Source organism: Sporobolomyces koalae (genome assembly GCF_050403365.1).
Source record: "Sporobolomyces koalae JCM15063 DNA, S_koalae_JCM15063T_v1_ctg22, whole genome shotgun sequence".
Classification (NCBI taxonomy): domain Eukaryota; kingdom Fungi; phylum Basidiomycota; class Microbotryomycetes; order Sporidiobolales; family Sporidiobolaceae; genus Sporobolomyces; species Sporobolomyces koalae.
Genome location: NW_027481749.1, coordinates 233,886 through 260,794, shown reverse-complemented (window position 1 = coordinate 260,794; position 26,909 = coordinate 233,886). Strand labels below are relative to the sequence as shown.

General features: G+C 55.1%; 10 protein-coding genes across 10 annotated transcripts; 4 read left to right on the top strand and 6 right to left on the bottom strand.

Moving 5' to 3' along the window:
* Positions 1-919: 919 nt before the first annotated feature.
* On the top strand, positions 920-2,210 carry SHY1 (cytochrome oxidase assembly protein SHY1; the record flags this gene model as incomplete). The annotated part of the gene is made up of 6 exons (XM_076679429.1): positions 920-1,036; positions 1,100-1,311; positions 1,395-1,614; positions 1,693-1,855; positions 1,928-2,033; positions 2,111-2,210. 6 exons carry the CDS (start codon positions 920-922, stop codon positions 2,208-2,210), a joined length of 918 nt encoding a protein of 305 aa, XP_076533539.1.
* Positions 2,211-2,459: 249 nt separating this feature from the next.
* Positions 2,460-3,980, bottom strand: JCM15063_002918 (copper fist DNA-binding domain-containing protein; the record flags this gene model as incomplete). Its single annotated transcript, XM_076679428.1, has 4 exons — positions 2,460-3,460; positions 3,521-3,628; positions 3,689-3,790; positions 3,878-3,980. 4 exons carry the CDS (start codon positions 3,978-3,980, stop codon positions 2,460-2,462), a joined length of 1,314 nt encoding a protein of 437 aa, XP_076533538.1.
* Positions 3,981-4,252: 272 nt separating this feature from the next.
* On the top strand, positions 4,253-7,421 carry JCM15063_002917 (prolyl oligopeptidase family serine peptidase; the record flags this gene model as incomplete). Its single annotated transcript, XM_076679427.1, has 14 exons — positions 4,253-4,511; positions 4,575-4,639; positions 4,708-5,228; positions 5,301-5,547; positions 5,615-6,033; positions 6,095-6,139; positions 6,209-6,371; positions 6,451-6,514; positions 6,585-6,659; positions 6,724-6,829; positions 6,898-6,977; positions 7,049-7,164; positions 7,241-7,278; positions 7,379-7,421. The coding sequence occupies 14 exons, from the start codon at positions 4,253-4,255 to the stop codon at positions 7,419-7,421; spliced, it is 2,241 nt and encodes a 746-aa protein (XP_076533537.1).
* A 773-nt stretch (positions 7,422-8,194) lies between these two features.
* Positions 8,195-11,347, top strand: JCM15063_002916 (uncharacterized protein; the record flags this gene model as incomplete). The annotated part of the gene is made up of 21 exons (XM_076679426.1): positions 8,195-8,355; positions 8,523-8,595; positions 8,657-8,679; positions 8,742-8,774; positions 8,837-8,973; positions 9,036-9,071; positions 9,133-9,148; positions 9,209-9,333; positions 9,396-9,449; positions 9,519-9,613; positions 9,675-9,737; positions 9,806-9,908; positions 9,972-10,076; positions 10,139-10,221; positions 10,288-10,411; positions 10,473-10,542; positions 10,608-10,631; positions 10,698-10,716; positions 10,777-10,828; positions 10,902-11,005; positions 11,081-11,347. 21 exons carry the CDS (start codon positions 8,195-8,197, stop codon positions 11,345-11,347), a joined length of 1,767 nt encoding a protein of 588 aa, XP_076533536.1.
* Positions 11,348-11,589: 242 nt separating this feature from the next.
* Positions 11,590-15,619, bottom strand: SPO71 (Spo71p; the record flags this gene model as incomplete). Its single annotated transcript, XM_076679425.1, has 7 exons — positions 11,590-11,715; positions 11,787-12,120; positions 12,184-12,509; positions 12,580-13,293; positions 13,348-14,037; positions 14,101-14,217; positions 14,276-15,619. 7 exons carry the CDS (start codon positions 15,617-15,619, stop codon positions 11,590-11,592), a joined length of 3,651 nt encoding a protein of 1,216 aa, XP_076533535.1.
* Positions 15,620-17,049: 1,430 nt separating this feature from the next.
* RNR2 (ribonucleotide-diphosphate reductase subunit RNR2) lies at positions 17,050-18,744 on the top strand (the record flags this gene model as incomplete). Its single annotated transcript, XM_076679424.1, has 8 exons — positions 17,050-17,313; positions 17,378-17,431; positions 17,516-17,640; positions 17,714-17,773; positions 17,843-17,937; positions 18,010-18,185; positions 18,247-18,549; positions 18,622-18,744. 8 exons carry the CDS (start codon positions 17,050-17,052, stop codon positions 18,742-18,744), a joined length of 1,200 nt encoding a protein of 399 aa, XP_076533534.1.
* A 560-nt stretch (positions 18,745-19,304) lies between these two features.
* On the bottom strand, positions 19,305-19,977 carry MRPS12 (mitochondrial 37S ribosomal protein uS12m MRPS12; the record flags this gene model as incomplete). The annotated part of the gene is made up of 3 exons (XM_076679423.1): positions 19,305-19,324; positions 19,398-19,471; positions 19,550-19,977. The coding sequence occupies 3 exons, from the start codon at positions 19,975-19,977 to the stop codon at positions 19,305-19,307; spliced, it is 522 nt and encodes a 173-aa protein (XP_076533533.1).
* A 389-nt stretch (positions 19,978-20,366) lies between these two features.
* On the bottom strand, positions 20,367-21,133 carry JCM15063_002912 (uncharacterized protein; the record flags this gene model as incomplete). The annotated part of the gene is made up of 3 exons (XM_076679422.1): positions 20,367-20,512; positions 20,583-20,895; positions 20,966-21,133. The coding sequence occupies 3 exons, from the start codon at positions 21,131-21,133 to the stop codon at positions 20,367-20,369; spliced, it is 627 nt and encodes a 208-aa protein (XP_076533532.1).
* A 1,860-nt stretch (positions 21,134-22,993) lies between these two features.
* Positions 22,994-24,375, bottom strand: JCM15063_002911 (uncharacterized protein; the record flags this gene model as incomplete). The annotated part of the gene is made up of 2 exons (XM_076679421.1): positions 22,994-24,118; positions 24,196-24,375. 2 exons carry the CDS (start codon positions 24,373-24,375, stop codon positions 22,994-22,996), a joined length of 1,305 nt encoding a protein of 434 aa, XP_076533531.1.
* A 252-nt stretch (positions 24,376-24,627) lies between these two features.
* JCM15063_002910 (uncharacterized protein) lies at positions 24,628-26,626 on the bottom strand (the record flags this gene model as incomplete). Its single annotated transcript, XM_076679420.1, has 2 exons — positions 24,628-26,423; positions 26,578-26,626. The coding sequence occupies 2 exons, from the start codon at positions 26,624-26,626 to the stop codon at positions 24,628-24,630; spliced, it is 1,845 nt and encodes a 614-aa protein (XP_076533530.1).
* Positions 26,627-26,909: the final 283 nt, after the last annotated feature.

Sequence of the window (26,909 nt, the reverse complement as noted above, 5' to 3'; positions counted from 1 at the left end):
GTAAACAGCGGGCTCTTGCTATGGACAGCTCCAGCTGTCTCGCCACGAGCTAGTATGGCAAGAGCTTTGCACGAAGCAGCTGATGGCGTCCGAGCAAGAGCGCAACAGGTGCGCCTAAATCCGAGACGTGAGTTCTGAGCGGATTTCGGGAGGAAACGTACTCAAGAGACGCACATATCTGGCTTTCTGGGGTGCAGTGTCCGCAATGAGGCTGCCTGCGATCGAGAGCCCGCTGGAAAATGTACGACTCGCAGAGTCGTCTTCAGGGTCATACCGCTCATTGTCCACCAAAGAGCATTCGCCTATCGCGTAAGGTAGACGCTGAGAGGCGATTGAGGGAAGTAGCTGCCATAGAGGCTGAGGGGCCGGGTTCCAAGAGTGAAGCAATTGCGAAAGAAAGCGGTGGGACGAAGTCGACGATCCATGTTCGAGTCGCCTCACTGATAGTCCTTTACTTAGCGGATGTGACGACGGCCATACATTTTGGAGTCGTCCGATAGAGCGCACATGGCGTTGCGATCCCGAGAAAGGAGTAAGAGCAACGACAAGCGGAGATACGCCGTACGAGTTCAGCGCGCAAGGAGACCACCCTCGTCAAGCAGCTGACATCTCGCGCCTTGTACTTCCACACAATGAGGCCAATGAAGTTTCCATCGTGCCCGGCGCCGGTGCGAGCGAGATGAGGTCATTCGGCGAGCCGATGTACGAGAGCGGCCAAGGACGAGCAAAGCAGATCGCGTTAGCGCTGTTGGTGATCAAGGTGTAGACGTGTAGCATAGCGTCGATACAAAGCGATATCTGGAGTTAATTGAGGTCGAAGCGGCGCAAGCGAAACCGCCGAGAGTCGAAATCTCGAGGCTAGATCCAACTCTGTCGCCAACTCCCAGGCGCGATCCCGGGCAGACCTTCCATACCGACAATGTTTGCGTCCGCTATGCGACCAGCGATCCGAGTCGCGGGTCACTCGCCAGTCCCGCCACAACTCGGATCTTCATCTCGGACTGCTGTCTTGCGCTCATCGCAGCCATCTTACTCTGTAAGTACAGCTACTGACCAATTAAGAGTCTCATGCTGACCCTGCTCTGCCATTGATCGACAGCGGCATGCTTCATCCTCAGCAGCACACATCTCACAAAGTGCTCGTGACAAGATCCGCGCGAGACCGTTCCTGATCCTTGTTGGACTCATGCCAATCTTCACGTTTGGATTGGGAGCATGGCAGATCAAACGGCTCCAGTGGAAGGTGGATCTTATTGACCAGTTGGACAAGAAACTGCATCAAGCACCCGTTGGCTTACCAGCTCGAATCGAGTACGTCTCTTTTTTGTTTCCCCACTACCGTCTATAGAAAGGGAAATGTAGCGCTGATGCTCGAAACTTCTGGACTCGCGCAGCCCCGCCGCAATTCCAGAATACGCATGGCGAAAGGTGTATGTCACGGGAACGTTTGATCACAACAACTCGATTGTACTCGGGCCCAAGACTAGGGATGGTCAGATTGGATACCACGTCATCACACCTCTCAAACGTGGAGACGGGAAAGACACGATCATGGTGAACCGAGGGTTTGTCAAGCGGGAAGTCAAGGACGCGAAAGATCGACCGGCAGGACTCGTTAGTCTCTTCCTTCCCTCCTATGACTTCCTTCTCCAAGGTAAACTTACTCAATCATGGCGTTTTCAACTACTGTAGACAACAGAAACGGTAGAAATCGTGGGTATGCTACGAGACCAAGAAGCACCCAATTCTTTTACTCCCGTCAACGATCCTTCGCGGGATCAATGGGTATTCTCGAATATCGCCGAAATGGCGAAACACACTGGTTCCGAACCAGTACTGGTGGACGAAATCTACAGTAGGTTCTCAAATCGCAGGTTTTTCGAACTTGGAAATCGTGAAGCTAATCAAAACTGGATCCCGCATGTAGATGATCACCCTGGCAAAGCCGAGATTTACTTGCGGCAAGGTATTCCAGTCGGTCGAAACGCTTCGATCGAGCTACGAAACATGCACGCGACTTATGCTGCCACTTGGTGAGCCTTATACAAAAACCAAATCGTTAGAACATCAATCTCCTGACCAATCGTTTCGACTGACTTCTTTTTCGTAGGTTCTCGTTGAGTCTCGCGACTTCGTTCATGGCATGGAGGCTGTTGAGGAATCCGACCAAAGTGACGGGAGCTGCCCAATTCCGGAGCAATCTCAAGTAGAATCCAAGGGGTTTTTCTTGTTTTCCTTGGCCAGTCAAGCATACACGTAGACGCGATCTGTCCTGCATTCTGCAACCTCGCCAAGCGACAACCTGGAAGAACAGCAGTATCTATTTGGCAACAACGAGAGAATCCCGAATCCGTATGAAAAAACAAAACAAAGAAAACCCCCCCGAACTACAGGTGGGGAATCCATCTACAAGCCCTCACGTAACAAGCGAGACTCAATGATCACCCACAAGACAGGGTTTAACCAAAATACCCCATCTCGGCCAATTTGGCAATATGATCCATTTCCTCAGTGCCCTTCTCCATTGATTCCAGTTGTGGATTTCGCTCCGAGACAGAGTCGACGTCTTTCCTGCATCCACATTCACCATCACACAAACACTTGTCCCCACATTCGTGATCACCGTCAAAAATGTCGTGTACGAGAGCCGACGAGCACGCGATACGTGGTTCTTCTTTGTGATTGGGAACGGGATACGAAGGAGGATCGAGCGAGTTGACACTCAAAGTTGAAGACGACGAGCTGAGGGATATTGTCGGATCGAATGCAGAGGAACAGGTATCGACGAGAGCGGGCAAGAGGGTGCGTAGGGAAGGTAACGGATCTGGACTCTTTATTGGATCGAGGTTGTGATTATCCCAGTTCAAATCGGGCCATTCAAAGGGTGTACGATCGGGAACTGTTGCAGGAGGTCGACAACATTCCTTCTTCTTCTTGCCGACGGGTACCGTCGAGTTTGATTCGCTTGCAGGACTAGATGTCACTTCACATTGGCAACCGATCTGTTGCTCGGGTTCGTCCATCGAGTCGCTGCGTTTGCGCTTTGCTTTGAGCGCGAACGGGTCGTGGGTTGCGCATCCGACGCACTGACACGTTGGGCCGCAGAAGCATGAAAGTGTTCCGTGCGTTTGTGGGAGGAACAAAGGATTGAGCGGAGCTGCCGTGTAAGGCGGAGGTGTTGGCAGCGACGCGACTAGAATGTCATTCGCAGGGAACGAGTCGACACGAGCAGATCGAGTCGAGCAGCAGGACGAGGGCTTTGGAAGTTGCATGGAAGTCGTCACACTCGCGGAATTGGAGGAGCAGCATCCTCCGCCCGCTGGTGGTCGAGGGTCTGGGAGGTCTGGCGTAACGAAGACGGGCGAAGGGGGCGAACCTTTCGGTTTCGCTCGTGACACTGCCTGACAACAATTGCAGGATCCTCCAGATCGGCAATTGCATGGGTTGAGCAATCTTGTCACTGTTGCGGGGGGCGTGTTAGAGATGCGAGGCGAGCGGGACAACGCTAGGAAAGACTCGCCTCCCGATGGAGTTGCAGTGGCCAGTTCAGCGGTTGCAGTCGCAGGTTGTGGAGGTTTCAAAATGTCGATCAATCCATTCGGGAGTATTCTTGCTCCAGGAGTTTGCTCTGCAGGTAGCTCGAGGGTCAGGTCCCGAGCGAGGAGGACGACAGGGTTGCCGAGCTCACCTCGAGCTTCTTTGCTGCCGATGCATTCACACTTGCCATGGACTGATCTGGTCTTTCTCAGCTGCCGGCAGTGGGTACACTGGCTCGTCGGTCTGCCCTTCTCTGCCAAAGAGGAAACGGAAACGGCTGTGATCAGTCCTGCGATGTCTGGCACAGAGGAGACGGGGGAACAGCGAGAGAGGCACATACTCTTGATTTCTGTCAGCTCGCGGTCGGTGTGGGTACACTTGGACGAGCGGTGGCCTTTGATGCAGGCTTGGCAGGCGTACTTGACTCCGTCGACGAGCACCATGGCCGGACTGCTACACCCTGCAGCTCAGTCTACGTGCTGTAGGTTCAGACTGACTGCGGTCGACTGCCGAGAGGGGTGCAGGGACGCATAAAGTGGAAGAAAGTGGAGGCGCGGTCCTCTCGCGCATCCGAAACCTTTCGCGCTCGTCATCCTCATCCATGAGCCTGCTGTCGACTCGCTTGCGATCATCGACTCTGTGCTTGACTCTCTCCCGCGCTACTTCCGCTCGCCTCGCTTCCCCTCACCTGTACTCGACCACCGCCTCGCTCAACATGCCGCGTACGCCGTGGAACCCGAAAGAGACCCCGTACCCAGCTGTGCGCCGCTCCGACAAGGTCGAAGAGTTCAAGTCGGCCCAACACGGCACGGTCAAAGTCGCCGACCCGTACGACTGGCTCGCGCTGCCCGACTCGCCCGAGACGCAGCAGTTTGTCGAACACCAGGGAGAGTTCACCAAGCGCTACCTCGCCCAGTACGAGCACAAGCACAAGTTTGCTCACGAGCTCAAGAAGAACTGGAACTACGCTCGCTGTGAGTCGACTGGTCACCTCCCCCCACTTCCTTTCTCCCAGCTGACCGCACCTCGCATTCCAGTCTCGTGCCCTTCGCTCAAGGGCGACGGTTACTACTACTTTACGTACAACTCGGGCCTCGCCGCCGTGAGTCGCCGAGAGACCACCCCGCTCGAGCCCTTGTCCTGCTGCTGACCGCGGACTCTTTGATCCAGCAACCGGCGATCTACCGATTCAAGCAAGGGCAAGAGACCCACCCCGTCAAGGAGGGCGAGATTGGGGGAGAGCTCTTCTTTGACCCCAATTTGCTCAGCACCGACGGGTCCGTCTCGCGCTCGACCTCGTCCTTCTCGGAAGACGGCAAGTACTACGCCTACGCGCTCTCGCGTTCGGGATCCGATTGGAACACGATCTACGTGCGGGAGACTACCTCGCCACACGTCGCTACTCAGGCCGTCGGCTCGGACGAAGGCAGACTCCCGCACGACGTGCTCCGGTTCGTCAAGTTCTCGGGCATCGGCTGGACCGCCGACTCGAAAGGGTTCTTCTACCAGCGCTTCCCCGAACGCAAAGAGCACGGCAGCGAGGACGATGACAAGGCCGGCACCGAGACCGACCGAGACATCAACGCAGCGTTGTACTACCACAAGGTCGGCACCCCGCAATCGCAGGATGTCCTCGTCCACCAGGACAAGGAACATCCCGAGTGGATGTTCAGCTGTGGCGCGACAGAAGAGTGAGGCTTTGAACTCTGTCCTTACGCAAGATCTTGGATCGCAAAAGCTGAACGAAATTTGAACCTTTGCAGCGGACGGTACCTCGTCATGACTTCATCTCGCGACACCGCCCGCTCGAACCTCCTCTGGATCGCCGACTTGCAAGATCCCGAGAACCGCGAGATTGGGCCGAACCTCAAATGGAACAAACTCATCAACGAGTGGGGCACGTACTGGGCCGAGTTGACCAACGATGGCTCCAAGTTCTGCTTCTACACGAATGCCGAAGACAGTCCTAACTACAAGCTCGTAACCTACGACCTTGACCAACCTCAAGAGGTGCGGGATTCCTTTAGTCTCATCAGAAAGACCATTCGGTACTAATCCGTGGTTCGAGCGTGAGCAGGGCTTCAAAGACTTGATCGCGCACAATCCGACCTCGCCGCTCAAGTCGGCTCACATCGCCGCGAATGACCAACTCGTATTGCTCTACTCGAACGACGTCAAGGACGAACTGTACCTGCACTCGCTCAAGACGGGACAACGTCAGAAGCGACTCGCGTCCGACTTGATCGGTACGGTCGAACAGTTCAGTGGCAAACGCGAACACCAGGAGATGTGGTTCTCGATGAGCGGATTCACCAGCCCTGGGACCGTCTACCGATACGATTTCGAGGCGGGCGAAGGCAGGACCGTCGGTGTCGAGAACGTGTACCGCGAGGCGCGAGTAGAGGGCATCAAACCGGAGGAGTTCGAGAGCTCGCAAGTGTTCTACGAGAGCAAGGACGGAACCAAGGTACCCATGTTTATCACGAGACCGAAAGGGTGAGCGCATTCAAGAGTTCCATCGTCACCGGAATCTACCGAAGCTGACTCGGATGCGCAGTGTCGAGAAGGGACCGGTTCTTCTCTATGCATATGGAGGATTCAGGTGAGATCGACTTCGAGTTAGTCTTGACGATCAATAGTTCCGTCCTAACCTCTGAAGGGCTTCTACCAGTCACGCGATCACCCCCTTCTTCTCGCCTTCCCTCATGACCTGGATCAAACACTACAAGGCCGCCCTCTGTATTGCCAACATCCGAGGTGGTGACGAGTACGGAGAAAAATGGCACGAAGCCGGAACGAAAGAGAGGAAACAGAACTGTTTCGACGATTTCCAGGTCAGGCCCTTCTTCCCCACTCCTACTTCTGCGATTCAGCTTTTTGGCTGATCTTCTCGAAACGCTCTTGACGTTGTAGTACGCTGCAAAGTATCTCTACAAGGAAGGGATCGCAGAGGAAGGCAAGATTGCAATCTCGGGAGGTGCGTGAACCACTCGCAGAGTCCTTTCCCCGACTGTCATTTATCGCTGAGATATCAACCTTTGTGACAGGCTCGAATGGTGGCTTGCTTGTCGGTGCTTGCGTGAACCAAGCGCCGGAACTGTTTGGCGCAGCGATCGCAGACGGTGAGTTTCTCTTTCGCCAAATTGCTCACTTGACCAAACGCTCACTTGATGGGAATCCCCACAGTTGGAGTGCTCGACATGCTGAGATTCCACCGGTACACGATTGGACGAGCATGGACCTCAGATTACGGATGTTCGGACGACCCAGAGGGATTCGACTATCTCTACAAGTACGGGATATCTGTATCCACTGCCCGAGTCTGATGCTGATTGATCGTTGGCCAATTTTCTGGTACAGATACTCTCCTCTGCACAACGTTGACCCGAGCAAGAAACCGTTCCCTCCTACCATGCTCCTGACTGCTGACCACGATGACCGTTTGTCTCGTCTCTATCGCTCAATCGTGCACACTTGCACGCAAAACTCACCGAGCCTCGTACGGAAATAGGTGTTGTGCCCCTGCACTCGTTCAAGCACATCTCTGAACTCCAGTACCAACTGGCAGACAACCCCAATCCGCTTCTGTTGCGTGTCGACAGCAAATCGGGCCATGGGGCCGGCAAGGTCCGTCAACTTGATCTCTTTCCGGACAGTCTGCTCACACTGAGCTGACGAACGCAAATGAGATTCGGAAAAACAGAGCACGGCCAAGAAAATCGAAGAGGCGGTTGAGAAGTAGTACGTCCTGCAAAACTCTATTACCATTCTCGACTATCAACTCTATCTCTCTCTCTCCCGAGATTCGCATAACTGACTCGCCATTCCTGCATATCACTAGCGGTTTCGTTTCACAATCGATGGGACTCGAATGGCACGACTAGCACTTGAAAAGTTACAATGTAATGAAACACAAGAGAATGTCAGACTTGCAGCTCAAGAGGGTCAACTCGATCGTTCGATACTGGCTTAATGGCTCGAATCGGCGCAGGACGTTGCGGGAAAAAACACCAGCGTTCCGATTCCCGAACCTGAGCCACAGATAATAATAGCGGCACGAGGACGGGGGGGACGTCCGCCGATTCGAGCATCGGCTCGCCGAGTTGCAGGCCACTTGACCCTTTTGGGACGTCTGAGGGAATACGGAAAAGTTTTTTTCATCGAAAGGTGATGCAAGAGATTCTGCGAGTTCTCCGGATTTTAGCGAGGATTGCGCTGGGCCCCCGTTTTTGCTCGACTCCAGATTTCCCGCGCGTTAATCTTTTGCAAACCGAATTGATTGCGCCTTTCTACCCGACCTCATGGTGTGCTCTGCGACAAGATTACGAGATAGAACAGTCGCGACGAGCGCTCTTTGCTTCCTGTTCTCTCTTCATCCAGAAATGCGCTCGAGCGAGTGTACAAGTCGACCCGCGCTTGGGCCTAGCGCGCTAAGACCAGAAAGTTTTTTTCCGGGGGACCTCGCAAAAGAAAAAAATGATCGACTCTCGACCCTACGCGGCCGGATCGTCCCGCGCTTTCTCTCGCGACTTTAATCGAGACGGAGGCCGAAAGCGAGACCATCTCTAAGGGGAGAAAAAAAAAACCCCAAAGTTCGCCTCCGCCTCAACCAATCGCCTTCAACACCGAGTTTCTGGTCTCAACACCGGCTACAAATATGGGTCTTCAAGATGGCGAGAAGGAGACTTCAACCGTCGACGCGTCGGCCGCATCGAGTGTGACTGCTGCCACTCCGGCGTGGGATCCGTCTCAAGAAAGCATCTGGACGAGGTTGGGAGTGACGGTTGAATCGTTCAAGCCTGCTCCTGGACACACGATGTGAGTCTTGATTCACGCGTGCGAACGCGTCGGAATTTGCAAGAGGGGAAGGAACGTGAGGCGGAGTCAAGGGAGAGGAGTCGAGATGAAAGCGATGAGACGAGACGGCACATGCAAGTTCGACCTTGTTGCGCACGAACGGTCATTGATCAGGTGCTTGGATACAGCGACTCGGATTTGGAAGGTCGAGGCGAGCCGACAAAGGCAATTGAAGGATCGCAATTGCAAGCCAAGATGAGCGTGCGTCCTATTCTGCGTCTCTTCCCGAGTATTTCTATGCTCATTCGATGTGCACAAACAGAAACGTCACTTGGGTATGATCGCGTAAGTCTACGGAAAAGCGATCGATACGCGTGCGCGGAATCTGACAGCACGTACCTGCACAGCCTCGGAGGCAGTATCGGTACCGGTCTCTTCGTGTGAGTGCCTCTCAGGTAGTCTACACATCGACACCGTAACTGAGTCTCTATTGATCTCGTAGTGGATCTGGACAAGCTCTCCGTAATGGAGGTCCCCTCGGTGTCCTCATCGCTTGGTCGATCGTTGGTGTCCTCCTCATCAATGTCACTCAAGCTCTCGGCGAAATGGCAATCATGTTCCCCGTCAGCGGTGGATTCTGTAAGTGTCAGCATGAACGCATCTGATAATCGTTACTAATTTTACTGTTTTGTGGTGCATAGATACGTTGGCTGTCAGGTTCTTGGACCCCGGTTTTGGTGAGTCCACAGACTCTTTCTCCCTTGCTTCCAAAACGAAACTGATCTCTTTTGAGCGCAGGAATGGCCATGGGCTGGTGAGCTGAAACGCAGAAGTGATCACACGAGGACCGCTATTGACGCCTCATCACTTTCAGGAACTACTTCGCACAATGGGTTATCGTCCTTCCCCTCGAGATCACGGCAGCGGGAATCACAGTGCAGTACTGGGAACGAGCAGCTGCGATCCCAATCGCAGTCTGGATCACCGTATTCTGGCTCGGTGAGTTCTGCGTGTCGCGCTCGTTTGCATCCCTTGCTGATTCTGCTTCTGTCTCACCACAGCGATCATCCTGCTCAATGTCTTCGGTACTCTTGGTTACGCTGAGGAAGAGTTCTGTACGTCTGGACTCGAGGCTCTCCCATCTCGAAGCAGACTCTGACGCAATCCATTTTTCCTTTTTGCAGGGAGTTGCTCGCTCAAGCTCGTCACCGCCATCATCTTCATCATCATCGGTATCGTTTTGAACTGTGGAGGTGGAAAGGGCGAGTACAGCGAATATGTGGGTCAAAGCTGTTGCTCCTGGGCATTGGCCGCGGTATGCTGACTCGCTCGCTTTGCAGGTCGGAGGCAAATTCTGGCACAATCCAGGCGCCTTAGCAAATGGTTTCCATGGCATCTGTGCAGTGAGTTCACGCTCGGCTGGAGAGTGGCATAGTCGTCGGCGCTGATCACGGTGTCCGCGGCATCGCAGGTGTTTGTCACAGCAGCGTTCTCGTTTGCCGGAACTGAACTCGTCGGTATCGCTGCTACGGAAACCAAGAATCCCCGAGCCTACCTACCCCCCGCCATCAAGGGTCTGTCCTCACACGATGCTGTCTTGGCGACGGAAGCGCTGACACCTCTCTGTTCTGTTACAGGTACTTTCTGGCGCATCAGTCTCATCTACTTGTCGACCCTTATTATTATCGGCTTGCTTCTTCCTTACAACGACCCGCGTCTGTTGGGCGGAGGAGAGGGAGCCGGTACGTGCTTATGCCTTCATCCAGGTCGTTTGCATTCCGTTAAATCCTCAATATTCCTGCAGGTACCTCGCCTTTCGTCATTGTCGCCCAGCGGGCTGGCTTGAACGGCTTCGATCACTTCATCAATGTTGTCATCTGTATTTCTGTACGCTTTAGCTCGGATCATGCTCATGCCAACGCAACGTACACTGACTGCCCTTCGCACGAACAGGTCCTCTCGATCGGTACTGCATCGGTTTACGCCGGAAGCCGTGTCTTGACTGCTCTCGCCGAGACTGGATATGCACCTAAATGCTTCAAATACGTCGACAAAAGTGGACGACCCCTCTACTCTGGTGAGCACATGCCCGTCAAGCTTGTATTGCGCGCTCAACTCTGACCTGGTCGTAAACTCAGTTATTGCCGTCTTGTGCGCCGCTCCCATCGCCTACGTCAACTGCGGATCTTCGGGAACCGTCGTGTTCAAGTAGGTTTCCTATGTCTCTATGCCGACGTCTTCTTGTTTCTGTTATTGACCTGGTTCTTCCACAGCTGGCTTCAAGCTCTGTCGGGACTGCAAGTCGCGTCTCTGCCTGTACTGTTCCGCAGCTGATACTGACCCATTTCTTTTCGTTTCTATAGCTCGACCCTTTTCAGTTGGGTAAGCTCGAGTCTTTCAGCCACTGCCGTTACTTGTGACTGACAATTCCTCTCCGTTTAGGCCGCTATCTGCATGTCTCACATTCGGTTCCGTAAAGCCTGGGTCTACAACGGTGCGGCCGAAATCGAAGAGTTCCCTCTTATAGACTGACGGGGCTGACCGATTGGCTCGCCTTACTCGTACAGGTCATTCCATCGACGAGCTGCCCTTCCACGCGCTTGGTGGCGTCTATGGATCGTACATGGGCCTTATCCTGATTGCCCTCGTCTTGATTGCGCAATTCTACGTCGTGAGTTTCCAACGCCTCTGAGGCTATCGACTACATGGTACTCCCGGCTAATCATCGTATTTCTTTTCCCTTCAGGCTCTCTTCCCTATCGGAGGTCCCCCATCCGACCCCAAGAAGCGAGCCGAAGATTTCTTCCTCGTCTACCTCGCCCTGCCCGTGCTCTTGTTCTTCTGGGCTGGCGCCTACATCAAAAAGCGTACCCGCCCCTGGAAGATCAGTGAGATCGACATCGACACGGGCAGGAAGTGTTGGGATTCGGCTGAGGAGATGAACGCCTGGCGCGCCGAGCGCAAGCAGGCTCCCCTCTACATCCGCATTTACCGCCTCCTGTTTTCCTACTAGATTTCCAACGTCACGCACAATCTAGAACCGCATTGTACAAATAGAAACTTGCATATGCTAGACCTTCACCCGCAAATCGCCACGAAAGAACCTGCAAAATTAGAAACACTGTCGTTTTTGACCTCTCGCGCTTGTTGGAACGACAACGAGAGACGAATCGGGGAAGCACTGACAATGAGATTAAACAACAACGACAAAACTTCCAATGTGTACAGCCATGCAAGATAACCCTAACAAGCAGATCAGGTCTTGTTCTTCTCCTGTTTCAGCCAAGCGAATTCGCGCAGCCTGTCCTCCCGCTCGCTCTCGCCACGGAGCAGGCGCTCGATCGCAGAGTTAAGAGTGTAGACGAACTGATCACGTTCGAGCTAGATTCACAATTGGAAGCAAGTCAGATCGACCGAAACGTGTGGCGGAAGAGCGCAGCCGGAGGTTTCACCTTGCTTCGCGCCCGGTAGACCCGCACGGCCCCCTTCTGATTGAGCTGTTTGTTTTTGCCATCGCCCCCGTGTTTTGTGCGGACAATCACGAACGTACAGTCTTCCTCATCGTCGACAGTGCGCAGTCCATCGGTTGTCGAGTAACAGCGAGGGAAGCGATGCTGGTTCCCGTTGGCGGGCTCCCAAGCCGCCGTGTTGGTTGAACCGGCGAGGGATGACGACGTAAGAGAGCCCGAGTAGACATAGCAGTCGCGCAGGGACAAGGTGAACTTGCGTCGATGATACGGCGAAGAAACGGGATGACCGTACATGTCCCGGTCGACCGAATTGAATCTAGTTAAAAGCAAGGAGAGTCAGTTCTACAGCCGCATGCGAAGGATCATGAAAGCGATGTACTCGATGAGGGTTCCAGGTAGCAACAAAACATGTCTCTTCCTGAATGTGCCGCGTAATTCCTTTTTTATGTGAAGCGTCGAGCTCAGAAGGATGGCTCGGCACCCATCGAGAATGCACCAATTGTACACGGTCGCTAGTAACGGAGAAGCGAGGAGCTCTTCGCGCGTCGGCGGCGCTTCGCCGCCCCGGTCGGGTTGCTCGACCAGGGATCCCGAAGGCGAGAGGTTCATCTGAGCGGTTGCATCGGCACGATCGCGGATTGTCCAGTACTGGATCAGCGCATTGAGTCGTTCGACCCATTCATCACGTACTTGAATCGAATGACACTGTGCACAGCAAGATTCGTGTGAGCTATTCCTTGGACGACACGTACCGGCTGAAAATGGGTAGACTCACTTCGAATTTGCCCTTCATCCCGGTGCGCGTCTTGACGATGAACGAGCGCAATCGCCGCAGGTGTTTCGTATCATGAGCGATTTGCATGCCTTCGTGACCCCCTGGATCCTCTGTCGATTCCCATTGACCTCCAGCTTCCTCGACGAGGTCGGGCTCGATGATCTCGAATTCCGAGAAAGCGATGAAACCTTGGGCGTCGGTTATCTGGACGAATGCCCGTCTGCGTTCTCGGTATTCAAAAGCCTCGAGCAAGCCTTTCCCCTGTATGTCATCTTCTCCGACGCTCGGCAGCCTCCCTTCTTCGTCTTGCATGCCTTTCAGCGTCCAGTCCCTTCCTCGGCGTTGCTTGATGCCCGACCTCCGGGCCAGTTGCCGCCAGAGTTTGTCTTTCTGCTTGCCCGACTTGCCGATATTGTTCAGCCCAAAGATCATCGGGACGAGGACCAGCGGCGCTGGATGTGAGGAAGGAAGCGGCGGTAGGAGACCGCAAGGCTCGGGTGGATGCGCCCGCGATGGGCTGCACCGGAAGATGGCCCCGAGGTGGGATGTGAGATAGATCCGCTCGTTTTGTCCATTCTTTTTGATCCGTGTCACGAATCCTTCGACAGCAGGGGGCTCGGCGAGCTTCTTGGGACCTGTCGCATTTCGGGGTTGTCGAACAGTTGTCGGGTAGTGGATGGCCGGACGAAGCTCGAGGACTGGATCGACATGAGCCTAAGCATTGTACAGGTCAGCTTGAGGTCGGAACGCGATAGCCTGTAAACCAACCTGACGACTGGCGATACCGCCGATGACCGCATAGTCTGTCTCGACTGCATCGTCACCTTCTTCCACCCAATCGAGGACTCCGTCGCGCCTCCACGCCAGACGGAAAGTGGCGCCAGAGGCTTTCGCCTGTTCTCCGAGTTCCTTCCAATCCGCAACTTTGCCCAGCTGCTCAATGCACAGGTCGACGACTGCGCGAGGTTTCAGCAATCGGTACCCTTCGCCCGCACGATCCTCCGCCGTGACCCTCGCACCGATCTCTTTGTCTTCCGGCTCCGGTAGGTCTTCAGGCACTGGGATCCTGATCTTGGCTCCGAGGGCTGGTACGGAAATTTCGAGAACTCGCGGTATCTGCCCTCCGAGTTCTCGGAATAGTGACCAGATCCAGGACTTTGCAGTCGGGGTCGTTCGCGCTCGGAAAAGGAAGATATTGGTTCCCGATGTCCGCAGATGCGTATAAGCTCGTTTCGATGATTTGGACCGACGGGGGTTGCGCAGGCTCTTGTCGTCGGCGTCGTCATCAGATTTGCGCGACGAGACCACCGAGAGTATCGAGTTGGAAATGGGACGGTGTGTCAGGCAGAACACGAGGTCGACTGAGGAGTAGATCGACAATTGCGTCTTGCGAGGCTGAAGGGGGATAACCGCCCGAAGCTTTTTCGATCCCGCTAGCGAAGCTGCAACGTTGAATGTCTGAAAGAATGGTAAGGCGTGAGTTGACTGGAGCAATAGCAAGAAGAGTGACCGCAGGCTCACATATTCACCCCACAACTCGATGCGACCCGGCCTCCACACGACAGCAAACTCCTCCCACTTGCCGCTTACGGACGGGTACTTGCGAGAGGTATGCTCGTCGAACGATCTTGGCAGGTCCTAGACAGTGGAGGAGTGTCAGCTTCCGAGCTTTCACGAGCATAGTGTGAAAACGTACGTCTCGGTGCGACCAGTCGTTTCTGACCAACATCCTCTCCTTCCTGAGCACCTCATCTCCCCTCTTCTTGCGATGCAGCATCTTGTCGGCAGCAGCCCGCATGAAAGGACGTGGGTCTTTCAACTTGTGGTCATTCGGGCTTGGATCCGCGGTCGGACGAGAGAGAACTTCTGACGGAGGCGCCGGAGGTTGATCGCCAGTTGGCAACTCTAGGTCTCGCAGCGCATCCAGCGCTGTGGAGTCAGGCAAGAAGCGTACGGATCCCGTGTTTGATGCATCGCGACGGTTGAGTGCGGGTGGATGCTTCCGCAAGCGAGGCGGGACAGCGGTGAACGAGGAAGGGATGCCGAGGAGAGGGGATGTCGGCGTGTCAGGAGGAGGGCCTTGACCGAGTGCTGCGCCGTGCAAGTAGTTTGACTCCTTACTTCGAAGGATCGACCGGATTGGCGAGGTAGGTTGTGCGGAGAGTAGGACGGCGGGTGTGTCGGAGATAGACCGCTCGAGCGGTGGCGGGTTGCTCGATCGGCGCATAAGCTTTGACGTGATCTCAGGATACCGCTCTTCGACCGCTAGTGGCGGTTGATTCAGCTGGAAAGCGGCGGGTGAAGGTGGTGGAGCAAGAGTAGGCGTATGCGATCGAGCGGTCACGAAGGAGTCCTGTCTCGAGGCGGAAGTCGCGGTCGAATTGGTCCTGCTGCGCAGATGTAGCTTGAGAAACTTGGATTCTTCGTTCCGCTGGACATCTTGTTTCTCTTTCTCGTCTTTTTCAGCCTTGAGCCGTTTCTCCCTGCGCTGCATCATTTCCTTGACCTCGGCTCCAATCTCGAAGCTGCTCCCCTTCCATTCGTGCACGCTGGGTCGCCTCGATCGCGAAGGTAAGCCTGAACGGGTGGAAGTCTGGGTCATTTCGCTGGCTTCCCGTACTTCTCGACGCAATCCTCGCGCACGTCGCCTCTTTTTGTCCATTCTATGCCGAATGCTCGATACGTCCGAGTCGGATCCCTCGTCCTCCCATAGGCTCCGATCGTCATCTTCGTCTTGCGAGTCGTTGTCTTCGGGTTCTGGCTGGGCCCTCTGCTTCCCCTTTCTCCGCCAGCTCGCGCTGTCGCTCATGCCCTCGAAGCTCGGCCCAATGAATATTCTCCTCAGCTTGTGGCCGGTGCCAAAGTATTCGAGGTCATTCGCGATGGCCGGTGCATCTTGGCTGCGGGGATCTTGCTCTCCTTTCTTCTCGTTCAAAGGGCTAGCGGTCGACGACGATGTTGAGGCGGACGCAGACGGCGATGGAACAGGCTCAGAAAGTCTACGAGGCCGGGTCGTCGTTGTTGCAGATCTCGACCGCATGCAGGTTGAATGACGACCTCGACTGACTGATGAATGGGCAGCGGTCGAGGGCGATCTGCACCGAATCAGGTGCAGCTACGGCGCCGTGTCTGGAGCGATGCCGCGTACGAGTTGTGTTAAGAGCTGGGGGCTGAGGTCAATGGGACGATGCAGGCGCATCTGCATCGGGCGCAACTTTCGGCCCGCAGCGCAATTTTCTTTCCTCGCAGCCCAGCACGATTGGGCCTTCGCTTCATTTCTGCGACAGCTACTAGAATTTTGTGGGTGAGAGAGGGAGAAGCTTTCGTCTGTCTACGATAGCTTCGTCTCTCTGCGAACGCACGGTCGTAGCAGGGCAAACTCGAGCATCCCTCGATTTAAGTCCCATCCGTACGTTCATAAAATTTTTGTTGGGGTGGGCGGGAGGCAAAAAAGAGAATTTGGTATAGCAGCTGTGCGAACTGCCTATCGACTTCGAGAGGTTGTTAGATGTGGTGGCGTGGGGAGTCCCCGCCGCTTCTTCTCAATCTCTTCTTTTGTCTCAGAATTTTCGAGATATCATTTTCCTCTCGAGTCGCTATCCATTTCGCTTGCTATCATGCATGCCAGACAGCTGTTCGCCAGCCCCCCTACCCATGTGCTGTCTTCTCACGACCTCTATTTTCCTTTGCTCTTTGCTCTGAGCTAGCCACACAGGCGATGCTTGACCCGTGATACGTTTTCTGCTCGACTGGCCCCGAGGAACGATATTTCGCATAAACGATAAGCTAACTCCGCGGAGATTTGACGCTCGTTCTTGTCTCCTTGCTCGCGGAACTGACTGACGCACGCGTCTCAATCCTTGGATCAGACGCTCAACTTGGACAAGTCTAAACAGCGGGAGACAGATGCGGAAGCGCTTTATCCGATGCCCCAGGAAGCCCAAGCTCGTTCGCTCGAACAACAAACTACAGTATCCCGCCGCTAGACCGCTGCTCAGCCTGGATAGTAGGTCCTCTGCACACTCTCATTGTTTCGCAGCTTGCAAACGACTAGCATTGCTACCTTCACTGTAGGTGCTCTAATGTGATGACTAGGAAGAGACAAAAGAAGAATACAGAACTTTCGATCCCCGAGTTCTCTCAGCGTCCAAATGCTCAGACGGGGACGAAGCCGCCGCGGAAAGCGGCAAAGCGCGAGCTGTTGCGCGAGCGATCGAGCGCAGATTCACCCGAAACGACGTGTCGCGGCGCGTTTTGGCACACCCTCGCGAATTTCGAAAGACGCGCCGCGCGGCGAGTCGATTTGTGTGCGCGCCTGGCGCTCTTCTCGCTCTCTTCCTCTTTCCTCACACTCGCACACCACTGCACCTTTCCTTCCTCCTCTTTGCCAGCAGCAGCTCTTCGCCTTCGGCTCCCATCTTTCACAGTCTCTCCCTCGCGCGTCGCCCGCCCTCTCACTCACCCCCAAAGATGGTCGCTGCTGTTCAAGAAACCCCTTCCAAAGTCGCTGCCGCTGCGCTCGACAAGCTCGACCTTACCAAGCCTGCGCCGATCGCTGCCAAGCTCGCCGCGGCTGCTGCGCCCGCAGAGTCGAACAAGCCCAAGGTTGACGCCCTCCAGCGAGACGGACGCGACCGCTTCGTCGGCAACCCCGCTATCACTTGCGACCTCGACGAGCCGATCCTCAAGCCCAACGACAAGCGATTCGTCCTCTTCCCTATCCAGTACCACGAGGTGAGCTGGTCCTCCCCCGCGTGGTCACTCGCGAATGAGACTGACTCTCTCGCTCTCGACACAGATCTGGGGACAGTACAAGCGCGCGGAGGCTTCCTTCTGGACTGCCGAGGAGATGGTAAGCCCACTCATGTCACCCCAGCAGTCGGTAGTGTCGTGTGCCGAGTTTTTCTGACGCGTTTTTCTCTTCACATCTCTTCAGGATCTCTCCAAGGATCTCAACCACTGGGACACGAAGCTCAAGGACGACGAGAAGTACTTCATCTCGCACGTTCTGGCCTTCTTCGCTGCCTCGGACGGCATTGTCAACGAGAACTTGGTCGAGAGGTCAGTCGCGTCTCGAGATGTCAAAAAGTCAATCTCGGCGATTGACATCGTGATTTCCCGTCACATCACACAGGTTCGGCAGTGAGGTCCAGATCGCCGAGGCTCGCTGCTTCTATGGTTTCCAGATCATGATGTGAGTCTCAACACAAGCCAGATGGGTCTGGTGGCCGCGCGAGACTGACTGGGTGTCGCAAATTCACAGGGAGAACATTCACTCTGAAGTCTACTCTCTCCTGATCGACACTTACGTCCGCGAACCCGAGGAGCGCGACAAACTCTTCAACGCCATCGAGACTAGTACGTCGTGCTAACCTGTCATTGCGCATGCGATCAGCGAAACTGATTTTCGGTGCTTCCTCCACCTCCTAGTTCCCTGCATCAAGAAGAAGGCCGACTGGGCGCTCAAGTGGATCAGTGATGATGCGTCTGTGTTCGGAGAGCGATTGGTTGCATTCGCCGCTGTCGAGGGCATCTTCTTCTCGGGATCGTTCGCCTCGATCTTCTGGCTCAAGAAGCGAGGCCTCATGCCTGGATTGACGTTCTCCGTATGTCCTGTTCTATCCATTGTGTCGTGCTTGCACTCGACTGACGCGCTGCCGGCTGCAGAACGAGCTCATCTCGCGCGACGAGGGTCTCCACACCGACTTTGCCTGCCTGCTCTTCTCCCACCTCGAACGCCGACCGCATCCCGAGACTGTCGAGCGTATCATCCGTGAAGCAGTCTCGATCGAGCAAGAATTCCTCACGGACGCCCTCCCGTGTCGACTGATCGGCATGAACTCGGACCTGATGTGCCAGTACATCGAGTTCGTCGCCGACCGTCTCCTTGTCTCGCTTGGCAACAAGAAGATCTACAACAAGGAGAACCCTTTCGACTTCATGGACATGATCTCGATGGAAGGCAAGACCGTACGTACTCGTCCCGTGCCGGCTCTCTCGCGTTGCTCCTATGCTAACTCGGTTTCGCTTGCGATTTCACAGAACTTCTTCGAGAAGCGAGTATCGGACTACCAAAAGGCCGGTGTCATGGCCAAGCAATCCGCGAAGGAGGCCGGAGACGAGTCTGGCAAGGGTGCTCTCTTCTCGCTAGAAGAGGACTTCTAAAAAGGTCGCCTCAGCGCGTGTCGTTCCCTTCCCTTCCTTCCTTACTCACTTATCGCCCTCAACTGCACCGTGTCGAGGGCTATTGCTCTCGCATGAGTCGATACTCCTTGTTCTGACTGGGTCGTTCTATATGTTTTTGTTGTCACCGTCTCTTGGGTCCACCTCTGTTATGCTCGCTCTCCCTTCATGTCGCCATCTTTCGTTTGCCCGTTCTCGGGACGATTAGATCTTTTCCTCCTTCTTGTTCCCTCTACCTGTCGCTCTTGGCACCTGTATATATCCGATCGCTCAAACTGCAATCGTCTGGTCTTCAAAGGCATCTCTCTGGCGAGTCAACGTTTTCTGTTATTGGCGAGAGCTGGACTCGTTTCGATTGGAAACTCCAATGAAGTCTCTTGCCGCGTGAAATTATTCAGGCTGTGAGGTCACATGTGAAAAAGGCATGCTCTCTCTTCTCGCCAGCATGGTTCTGCCATTATAACTCAGCGGGCGTGATAGGTGCATGCTTAATTGCACCTGTATGAATACAAAACAAACATGCGTCCAAGGTCAAGGTATCCTTACTTCTTGGGCGCCTTGGCTATTGCACGTTCGCGGACCGGATTCGTCAGTGACACTCCACGCTGTTTATTCAGGAGAAAACAGTCGCTCACTGCCGTATTTCGAACGTGACACTGCTCGGCCAGCGACTCCTCCCAAATCGAGTGCACCTCTCACAATCTTGTATCTAATCGCGCGTTTGATCAAGAGTCAGCTGGAGTCCCATCATATTCCGATTCGATGTATGGAATGAATTGGTACGTACTTGGCACCCGGCAAATCCTGTGTACGACCGCCTCGGATCAAGACGACCGAATGTTCTTGCAAGTTGTGACCTTCTCCCGGAATGTACGCGATGACGGCCCTGCCAGTACTCAGTTTGACCTTGGCCACTTTCCTGACGGCCGAGTTGGGCTTCTTGGGTTTGACCGTGTACACCTTGCTGCAGACTCCCTTCTTTTGGTAACAACCCTGCAGTGCGGGCGTCTTGTTCTGACGACGAATCGGTTTGCGAGCACCTCGAGTGACTTGGTTCAGGGTTGCTAGTGCTGGTCGCGAGGTCGAGAAAGCTGCCGTCCGTGGTTGAACGAGCGAGCGAGATGAAGATGAACAGGAGGCGATGGGGAGTCGAAGAGACGGAGTCGGACGACTCGCGAGCGTCAGGCGAGCCAGTGACGTTGCAAGAGACGACATGGGTGATCGGAAGGCCATGTCGAGCAATGTGGTGATGAAGCGCGAACAGCTAGCGATTCGCGACAGTCTGGCTCGCGTCGGCTGAATCTCTCTGCATCTCGCTTCTCGCTTCGCCGGATACGCTGCACTTCAGCAGCAATTGCCATCTATGCGTTCTTCTGCCGACGGCGACTCACCTCAAAAGAGCCGCTTGCCGACTCACACTCTCAAGCGCGCTCTCTCTGCCTGAATTCTTTCGCCTGCTCCCTGCTACGTTCAACGCTAGCTCTGCCATCGTTGATTCCTAATAACTAGACTTCTACATAGATGATCAATCATCCTATCAGGATCCGCCCAGCTCGATCCGCCTTTGATGCTGTTGTTTGGTGGTCACAGGCCCTCCTAGGTCGTCACTCGCTGTCGCTTGTACATTCGCATGCGCCAGCCTTGATGAGCTTCTTCCTCTCGGTTTTGTTCCTGATCCTCCTACGCTCGTTTGGTTTGGCCTGCGGCTTGAATGGCACGCTCAGGATAACGCCAGGCAAGAGATCATCGTCTGCACAAGAAACAAATCAACCTCCTGTCGCTGCCCGGGCCGAGTGAGCTTGCAGTTGCTCTGCACTGACCTCGAGCTTGACGCTTGCGAGCAGCAATGAGGTTTTGAGCATCCTCCTTCTCCTTGTTCCTCTTCTTCCTTGCGTTTCGCTGCAGAGATTTACGCAGCTTTTTCTCTTCCTTCCTGCGTCGACGAGCCTCTTCTTTCGTCGAGACGACACTGCCGTCGTCGACTTGTGCAGGACCCGAGGCCGCAGCTTCACCTACAACTTGACTTGCAGGCGCTTGATCCGCCAAGTCGTCCTCGTTGATCGGGACAATCTTGAAGCTCAACTTCCTTGATTCGCTGACATGCTCCTGCAGAGTTGTCTCGAGTTCCGAGGACTTGTAGAAACACACGTGTCGTCATCAATCAAGACTAGTGAGCGATAGCAGACGAAACAGCGAAACATACGATCGGGACCCATTCCCCGTACTCGTCCTTGTACATCAACGCCATTGACTCGGTGACTCCAAAGACATCGTACATCATTTGTAGGAGCCCGCTATAGGTCGTTGAGGGATCGATGCGGCCTTTGGAGCGGAGCGAACCATGCTTGAGCTTGACTTTGACGGGATCCATGTGGTCTGTGACATGTCAGAAGAAGAGGAAAGAGCTCGCAACACACAGCCTGCAAGGCCGTGAAGATACGCTCGTCTCTTCTAATCAAGTCCTCGGAGGAACATAGGCCCGTGCGTGCCAGGTCAAGTCGGACAGGAGGTCGCATGCTCGTTTTCGGACTTGAGACGTCCCAGAATGAGCTGCATCATTGCTTGTCGCGTATCTTCTGAAGAGTATTGCTCCACCATGGTAGGTGTTCTCCAGACGAGCGCCTCCGTTCGACTACTTTAAACCACCAACAACGCTCAAAGGACTTGATTTTAAAACCAATTGTAATGATCATTATTAATCGTGGGGGCCGGCCCCACGCTGCTCCTGCTCTGTCTTCCTTCTTCCCCAGCACTCTCCAAAGCGTATCCCTCAGAAGCTGGCGCTCTTTCTCTCTTGAACGCTCCAGCCGCTCCACTCCTACCTCTGCCGCGAGCGCTCCTTTCGCTCACTCCCACGACTCCTCCTATTTCCCCCCTCTCCAGACGTGTCGCCTCCTCCTGACCTCGTCCGCACTCGCCTGCTCTCCAGCCCGCGAATCTCGCTCCATCGTATGCCTCCTTCCCGAATTGCCTTCTCTCCTCTCCCCCCCATGTCATTCCTCGCAAAATCGTCCCTCCCGGTTGCCCCTCCTATCGTCCTCGCTCGTCGTCGTCTTCTAACGACTTGTCGCGCCTTTCTTAAGTGAGATACTCTCCAAAGAATCTGTATGCTTCCCGATCGGAATACTAATTTGTCGCGCCTTTCTTAGCTTGAAATCTCGAGGGTGCGGAAGTGGTAGGCCAGGCCTGACTGGACTGGAAGGATGTTAGTCACGGTCGCGAAACGATGAGTGACAAACAAGGAAAGCGAGTGGGTGTCGGGGAGCGATCGAAGCTCCCGTGCGTGGCGAAGACGATCCAGTCTGCCACCGCGCGATGGTACGCGAGAGAGGTTGTAGATTCGATCGCCGCGTTCTAAGCCCCCGGAGGGCAGCGCTCGAACCTACGACTTCTCTCGCATCTCATCGCACGGTGGCAGACTGGACCGTCTTTGCCACGCACGGGAGCTTCGATCTCCTCCCGACTCTCAACTCGCTTCCCTTGTTCGTCACTCATCCTTCCGCGACCGTAACTAACATCCTTCAAGTCCTGTCAGGCCTGGTAAAGCGAGAGGAGAGTTCGCATCGATAATGGGTAATGCGTGTCTGGGAGATGACCGTGAGATGGAGAGAAGATTCATCGCGGCCGCAACGACGACTCGGGGGGATCTGGGCGGGAGACGGCGAAGGCAGAGCCCGCACTGGATCTACACCTCTCCATCTTGCGGTCATCTCCCAGAAACGCAATACACGTTATCGATGCGAGCTGTTGTCTCGCTTTACTCTCTTAGTTCTTCCCTCGTTCTCTCTCTTTGCTCCCTCGGTTCCGTCCCGAGTCTCGCTAGGTTTTCGCCCCGAGCTCTGCAATCTTCAAATCGAAATCTATGCCCCGGTTTGCTTACGCTGAAAAATCTTTTACGTTATCCAACGCGAGAAACTGAAGCCGAAGCCGAGACGTCTTAAACGACTTGTGCCCGGCACGAGCTTAGTCTCGCTTCGTGATCCGTCTTGTGACACTTGCTCTGAGGGTGTAGGTCGAGATTGACTCGAATAAAATGCCCCTTGCTGTCTCGAAAGAAAACTAAATGATCTCTCGCAGATGGCGAGCGGCGACAATGTTTTGAACAAGAACAGACAGTATCCAAATCATCATTAGCAACAAAAAGCATAGTACCTAAAATAGTGCTACAAGGTAGTTTCGAAAAAGAGATCAAGAAGGACGTAGAAAGCTTCGATATTTCGGAAAAACCTCATCAAGATTCTTGAGGAAGAGCGCCCGGAAGCTCAGTGTTCGAGGTTGATCGTTCCGATTGTGATCCCGTCGTCGCTTCGGTTCTCGCTCGTTTCCTTTCTTCTCGAGCCTGCCTCACTGCGGCCCTGTATTGCTTGCGGGCTTGTTTCGCTTGTTTGTGCAAGAGCCTAGCGGTCTCGGCAGAGACGGTTGGAGATGACTTCGGTTCCGCTTCCGCAGTCGCACGAGAAGTGGTGGACGGGCTGACGGACGAACGAGAGGAGGAGGACGACGAGGACGAAACTTCAGGGACAGGGGTGGAAGTAGAACGTCCTGTCGGAGTGCTCGGGTCTGGTTCGGTAGCCTGTCCAGCTTGTTCCATCGCCTGACGAACCTCGTCCCTGAACCTGACTTTTTCACGCTCGACTTCCAAACGGAGGCGGTCAAACTCGTCTCGGATCTCGGCTGCTTCTCGCCTGACCCCAACCGCGACGTCCTTGGCAATCTCGGCAAACTCGGTACCCATCTGGACGAGGGAAGAAGCGACGAGTGGGATGTTGTCGAGGGACGACGCCGAGAGGATCGTCGAAAGTCGTGCGGTGGGAGAATGAGGTGAATTCGGATCGAGAGCAGATGCGACATGTGACGACAGTGTGCTTGATCGAGTGCCGAGAGAAGCGAGGAAGGCAGAAAGCGTGTTTGACAGGTTCGAGAAAGGAAGGTTGTCATCGGACGAGGAGGGCAAGGGAATGTCGAGAGGGTCGTCGGGGAACGCGCCTGGATACGCTGATGATTTGGTCGAGGCTTGTGAGTGTACGTCGTGTTGCGATGGTTGCCCTTGCGCGGAATCGGCCGTGCTCGGAAGAGGGGAATCATCAGGATCTGCGAATAGCAGGGTAGGCGTTGTAGGTTCGGCAGGCTCAGTTGCTTCGACAGGCTGGATGGACGGCATATCCTCCTGTGTAGCGAGGCCCTCAGCTCCACTCTTCCCAACCGATGGTGCCTGCGCGTCGCCAGCGATGCTTCGAGGAGAAATCTCCGCGATTGACCCCCCTGGCTGCTTCCTTTCGGGATGGGCGGACGTCTTGAGTTCAAAGCGGATGGTGCTGTCCCACTCGGCAAGCTCTTGGATTTCATAATCAGACGACTAAGCAGAAACGCGATGTAGAATCAGCGGGCGAATCCCAAGCGATCTGTGCAGATGGTGGAACAGCCGGTACTTACAAGTGTCATGGCATCTCCATCTTCGTCCTGGTAGACGAGCTGTACCGATCCTTGCAGTTGGAAGAGATCGAGGACAGCGCGAACGAGAGAGGCGTAATCGGGAACCGACTCTCGCTTGAACACGAGCTTGCGTGTGGTGGAAGATTCGGCGTGATGAAACTTGAACGTGACAGTGTCCATGCTGTCAGAGTAGTGAGTGGTGGGAGGGAAAGGAAACAGAAAGAAAGATTGCTGCAAGTTGCCGAAGTGTCGGCAAGTGGCGGCGCGCCAATCGGCCTCGGGCTCTCGCATTCAGAGATGATCATTTCGTCGCAAAACGACGTGGAAGTTTCTCGAACGACGTGGAAAGTCTCTCGACTGACGTGGCATACTCAGGAACAACACGAAAGCTACAGTGCATGTAGAGAGGGGAAGCGAAGGAGTGTACACATATCAACGGCCGCACAGTTCCCTTTCGCGGCTGTGCGTCTTGGATTGACGCGGTTCGAGCTCGGGTGGACCTGCCACCTCATCGGCTCGAGCGGGTCGGAACGTGGCGGGAGAGTTCGGTCTCGACAGCGAGAGTCCCGAAACCAAGCTTTGCTTGCGCTCGCGAGAGGGCAGCCTGACGAGGTCTTGCGAGATCGGGGACGGAACTCTGTCAAAGGTGAGGGGCTCTGGTTCGGGATGGAGCGAGGACAAGACTGGAGATACAGGGGAAGAGAACGTAGTCGAGATCGAGAGCGGGTGGCAATGGTGAGGCGGCAAAGCAGGTGGGCCAGCCGTCGAGACAGTGGCGAACGCAGGATTCGTCGAGGCACGAATCGCTGCGGTCGGTGGTGGTGCAGGTATACGTGTAAAGGTTGACATCGAAGAGTCTGTGACGTCCCTGTTGTTGCTGTTGTCGCTGGCTTCTCGTCGCACGGACTCGGCCCGGACTTTGCGCCTCTCCACCTCCCATTCCTCTGAGGGTTCCCGGTATTCACCAAAGAGACTCTCACGATACTCCAGACGAGCTTGTTCGTCTTCGAATCCGCTCAGGTTCGCTGCCGCTGGTCCGAATAGCATCTCTGCGGGTCCTTCGAGCACGACCCTGACTTTTTCAGTCGCATCGAGAGCTTGCGAGGCAAACACGACTCGAACAGACTGGTAAAGGTAATACTTGGGCGTGCTGGATCTCAAAGTACCCTTCTTGCCAGGGTGCGAGAGAGGCGGCGAGCAGAACGTGAGATGTACAGCGAATCTCAGTTTGCCTTTCTCTTCCGGACCGGATCTCGTCGGGTCGATCGCGTAAGATTTTTGCCTCAGGAACGTCCTTCCGCCTTGGCCGCGTCGATTCAGCCCTTCGAGATCATACGGAATCAGGAATGGCTTGACCGCGGTTTGGTTCTGGTTCTTGAGCACAAGTTGCAGTTGACCGCGCACCGGCACTTGATACCCCGGGAACTTGGGTAGCCTCTTCGAATCTGAGTGGCTGGCGGATTCGAGCATCGAGACGTAGTGCCCTTCGAGATCGATCGTACCGACGTATGGACTCGTGTTGCGGTCTTCCTTGGACGAGTAGAACACGGCTCCAAAGCCAACGTGGAGGTGTCGAGGGCATTGCAGCTTCTTCGGTGCGTCTTTTGACCCGAGGACTCCGATCGAACAGGTGAACGGCAGGGGTTTCGACGGATGAGCCGACATCCGGCCTGAGAGGAGGGAGTTCTCGAACGATCCGACGAGCGAGCCGAACAAGGGATGCTGCGCGGATGCGGACGAGCGTCGTCGGCGATGCGCCGAGAACGAACCGGCGATGGGGACAGGGCGGGCGAGTGAGTGAGAGGGAGATACGGATGTGCGAGGCAGTGCTGGCTCGTCAAAGATTGAGGAAAAGCTCTGACTTAGAGGGGAACTCCGCGGCGGTGAGGTTGCGTACAGACCGAGAGGCGCTGAAACAATCCTGCGCCGTTCTGTGCCAGTTTCTGCTGGCGTCTTGACGTACGACCAGCCTCCTGCAGGAAGTCTCGCTTCTTCTGTACTCGATGCCGAAGTGGGAGACCCGGTCGTGGAAGGCAAAAGGTCCGTGAGAGGCCCATCGAGAAGGGCGGCAGAGTCGCCAGTGGTGGGAGAGAATGAAGATGCGGATGGCGGCGATCGGAGGTTGAAAGAATGCGCAGACGATGGGTAGCTCAACCCCGGGGAGACAATGGCGATTGGGCTTGCAGTTGTAGCGCTAGGTGAGCCTTGAGCGGGTCCGGCAGGATTACCTGAACAGAGCTCGAATATACGGTCAGCCATCGGTCTTCGGCCCGAGACATGCTTGAGATCCTGGCTAGCTGCCCCATCGTGCCAAAGCTCCCGATAGGGGACGAAGGTCGGGGAGCACAGCACAGCCTCCTCGAGGAGTGTCTTTGAGCTTACCTCGTGGCATAGTCGAGTCATCGTCTCGTCTATCTGGGCGTCCTGCCATTCACAGGAGACGTGAAGCGGGAGGACGTCGAAGACAGAGATCTAGACTTGGGTCCAAGGGTGTGCTTATGCAGAATGGTCGAATCGCGCCGTTCGAGGACGCCAGTGACGATAAAGAGCTCGAAGTCGACCTTAGGGCGCTATGACAGTCGAGGGAGATGGAAAGTGACAGGTAGAGCGCTAGAGCGGTGCATTAATTCGGCTCGAAGTGGGAACTCGATCGGCTTACATTCCACAAGCCCGCAGTAGCTCTTCATCGCGACAGCTGCACGCCTACCCAACGC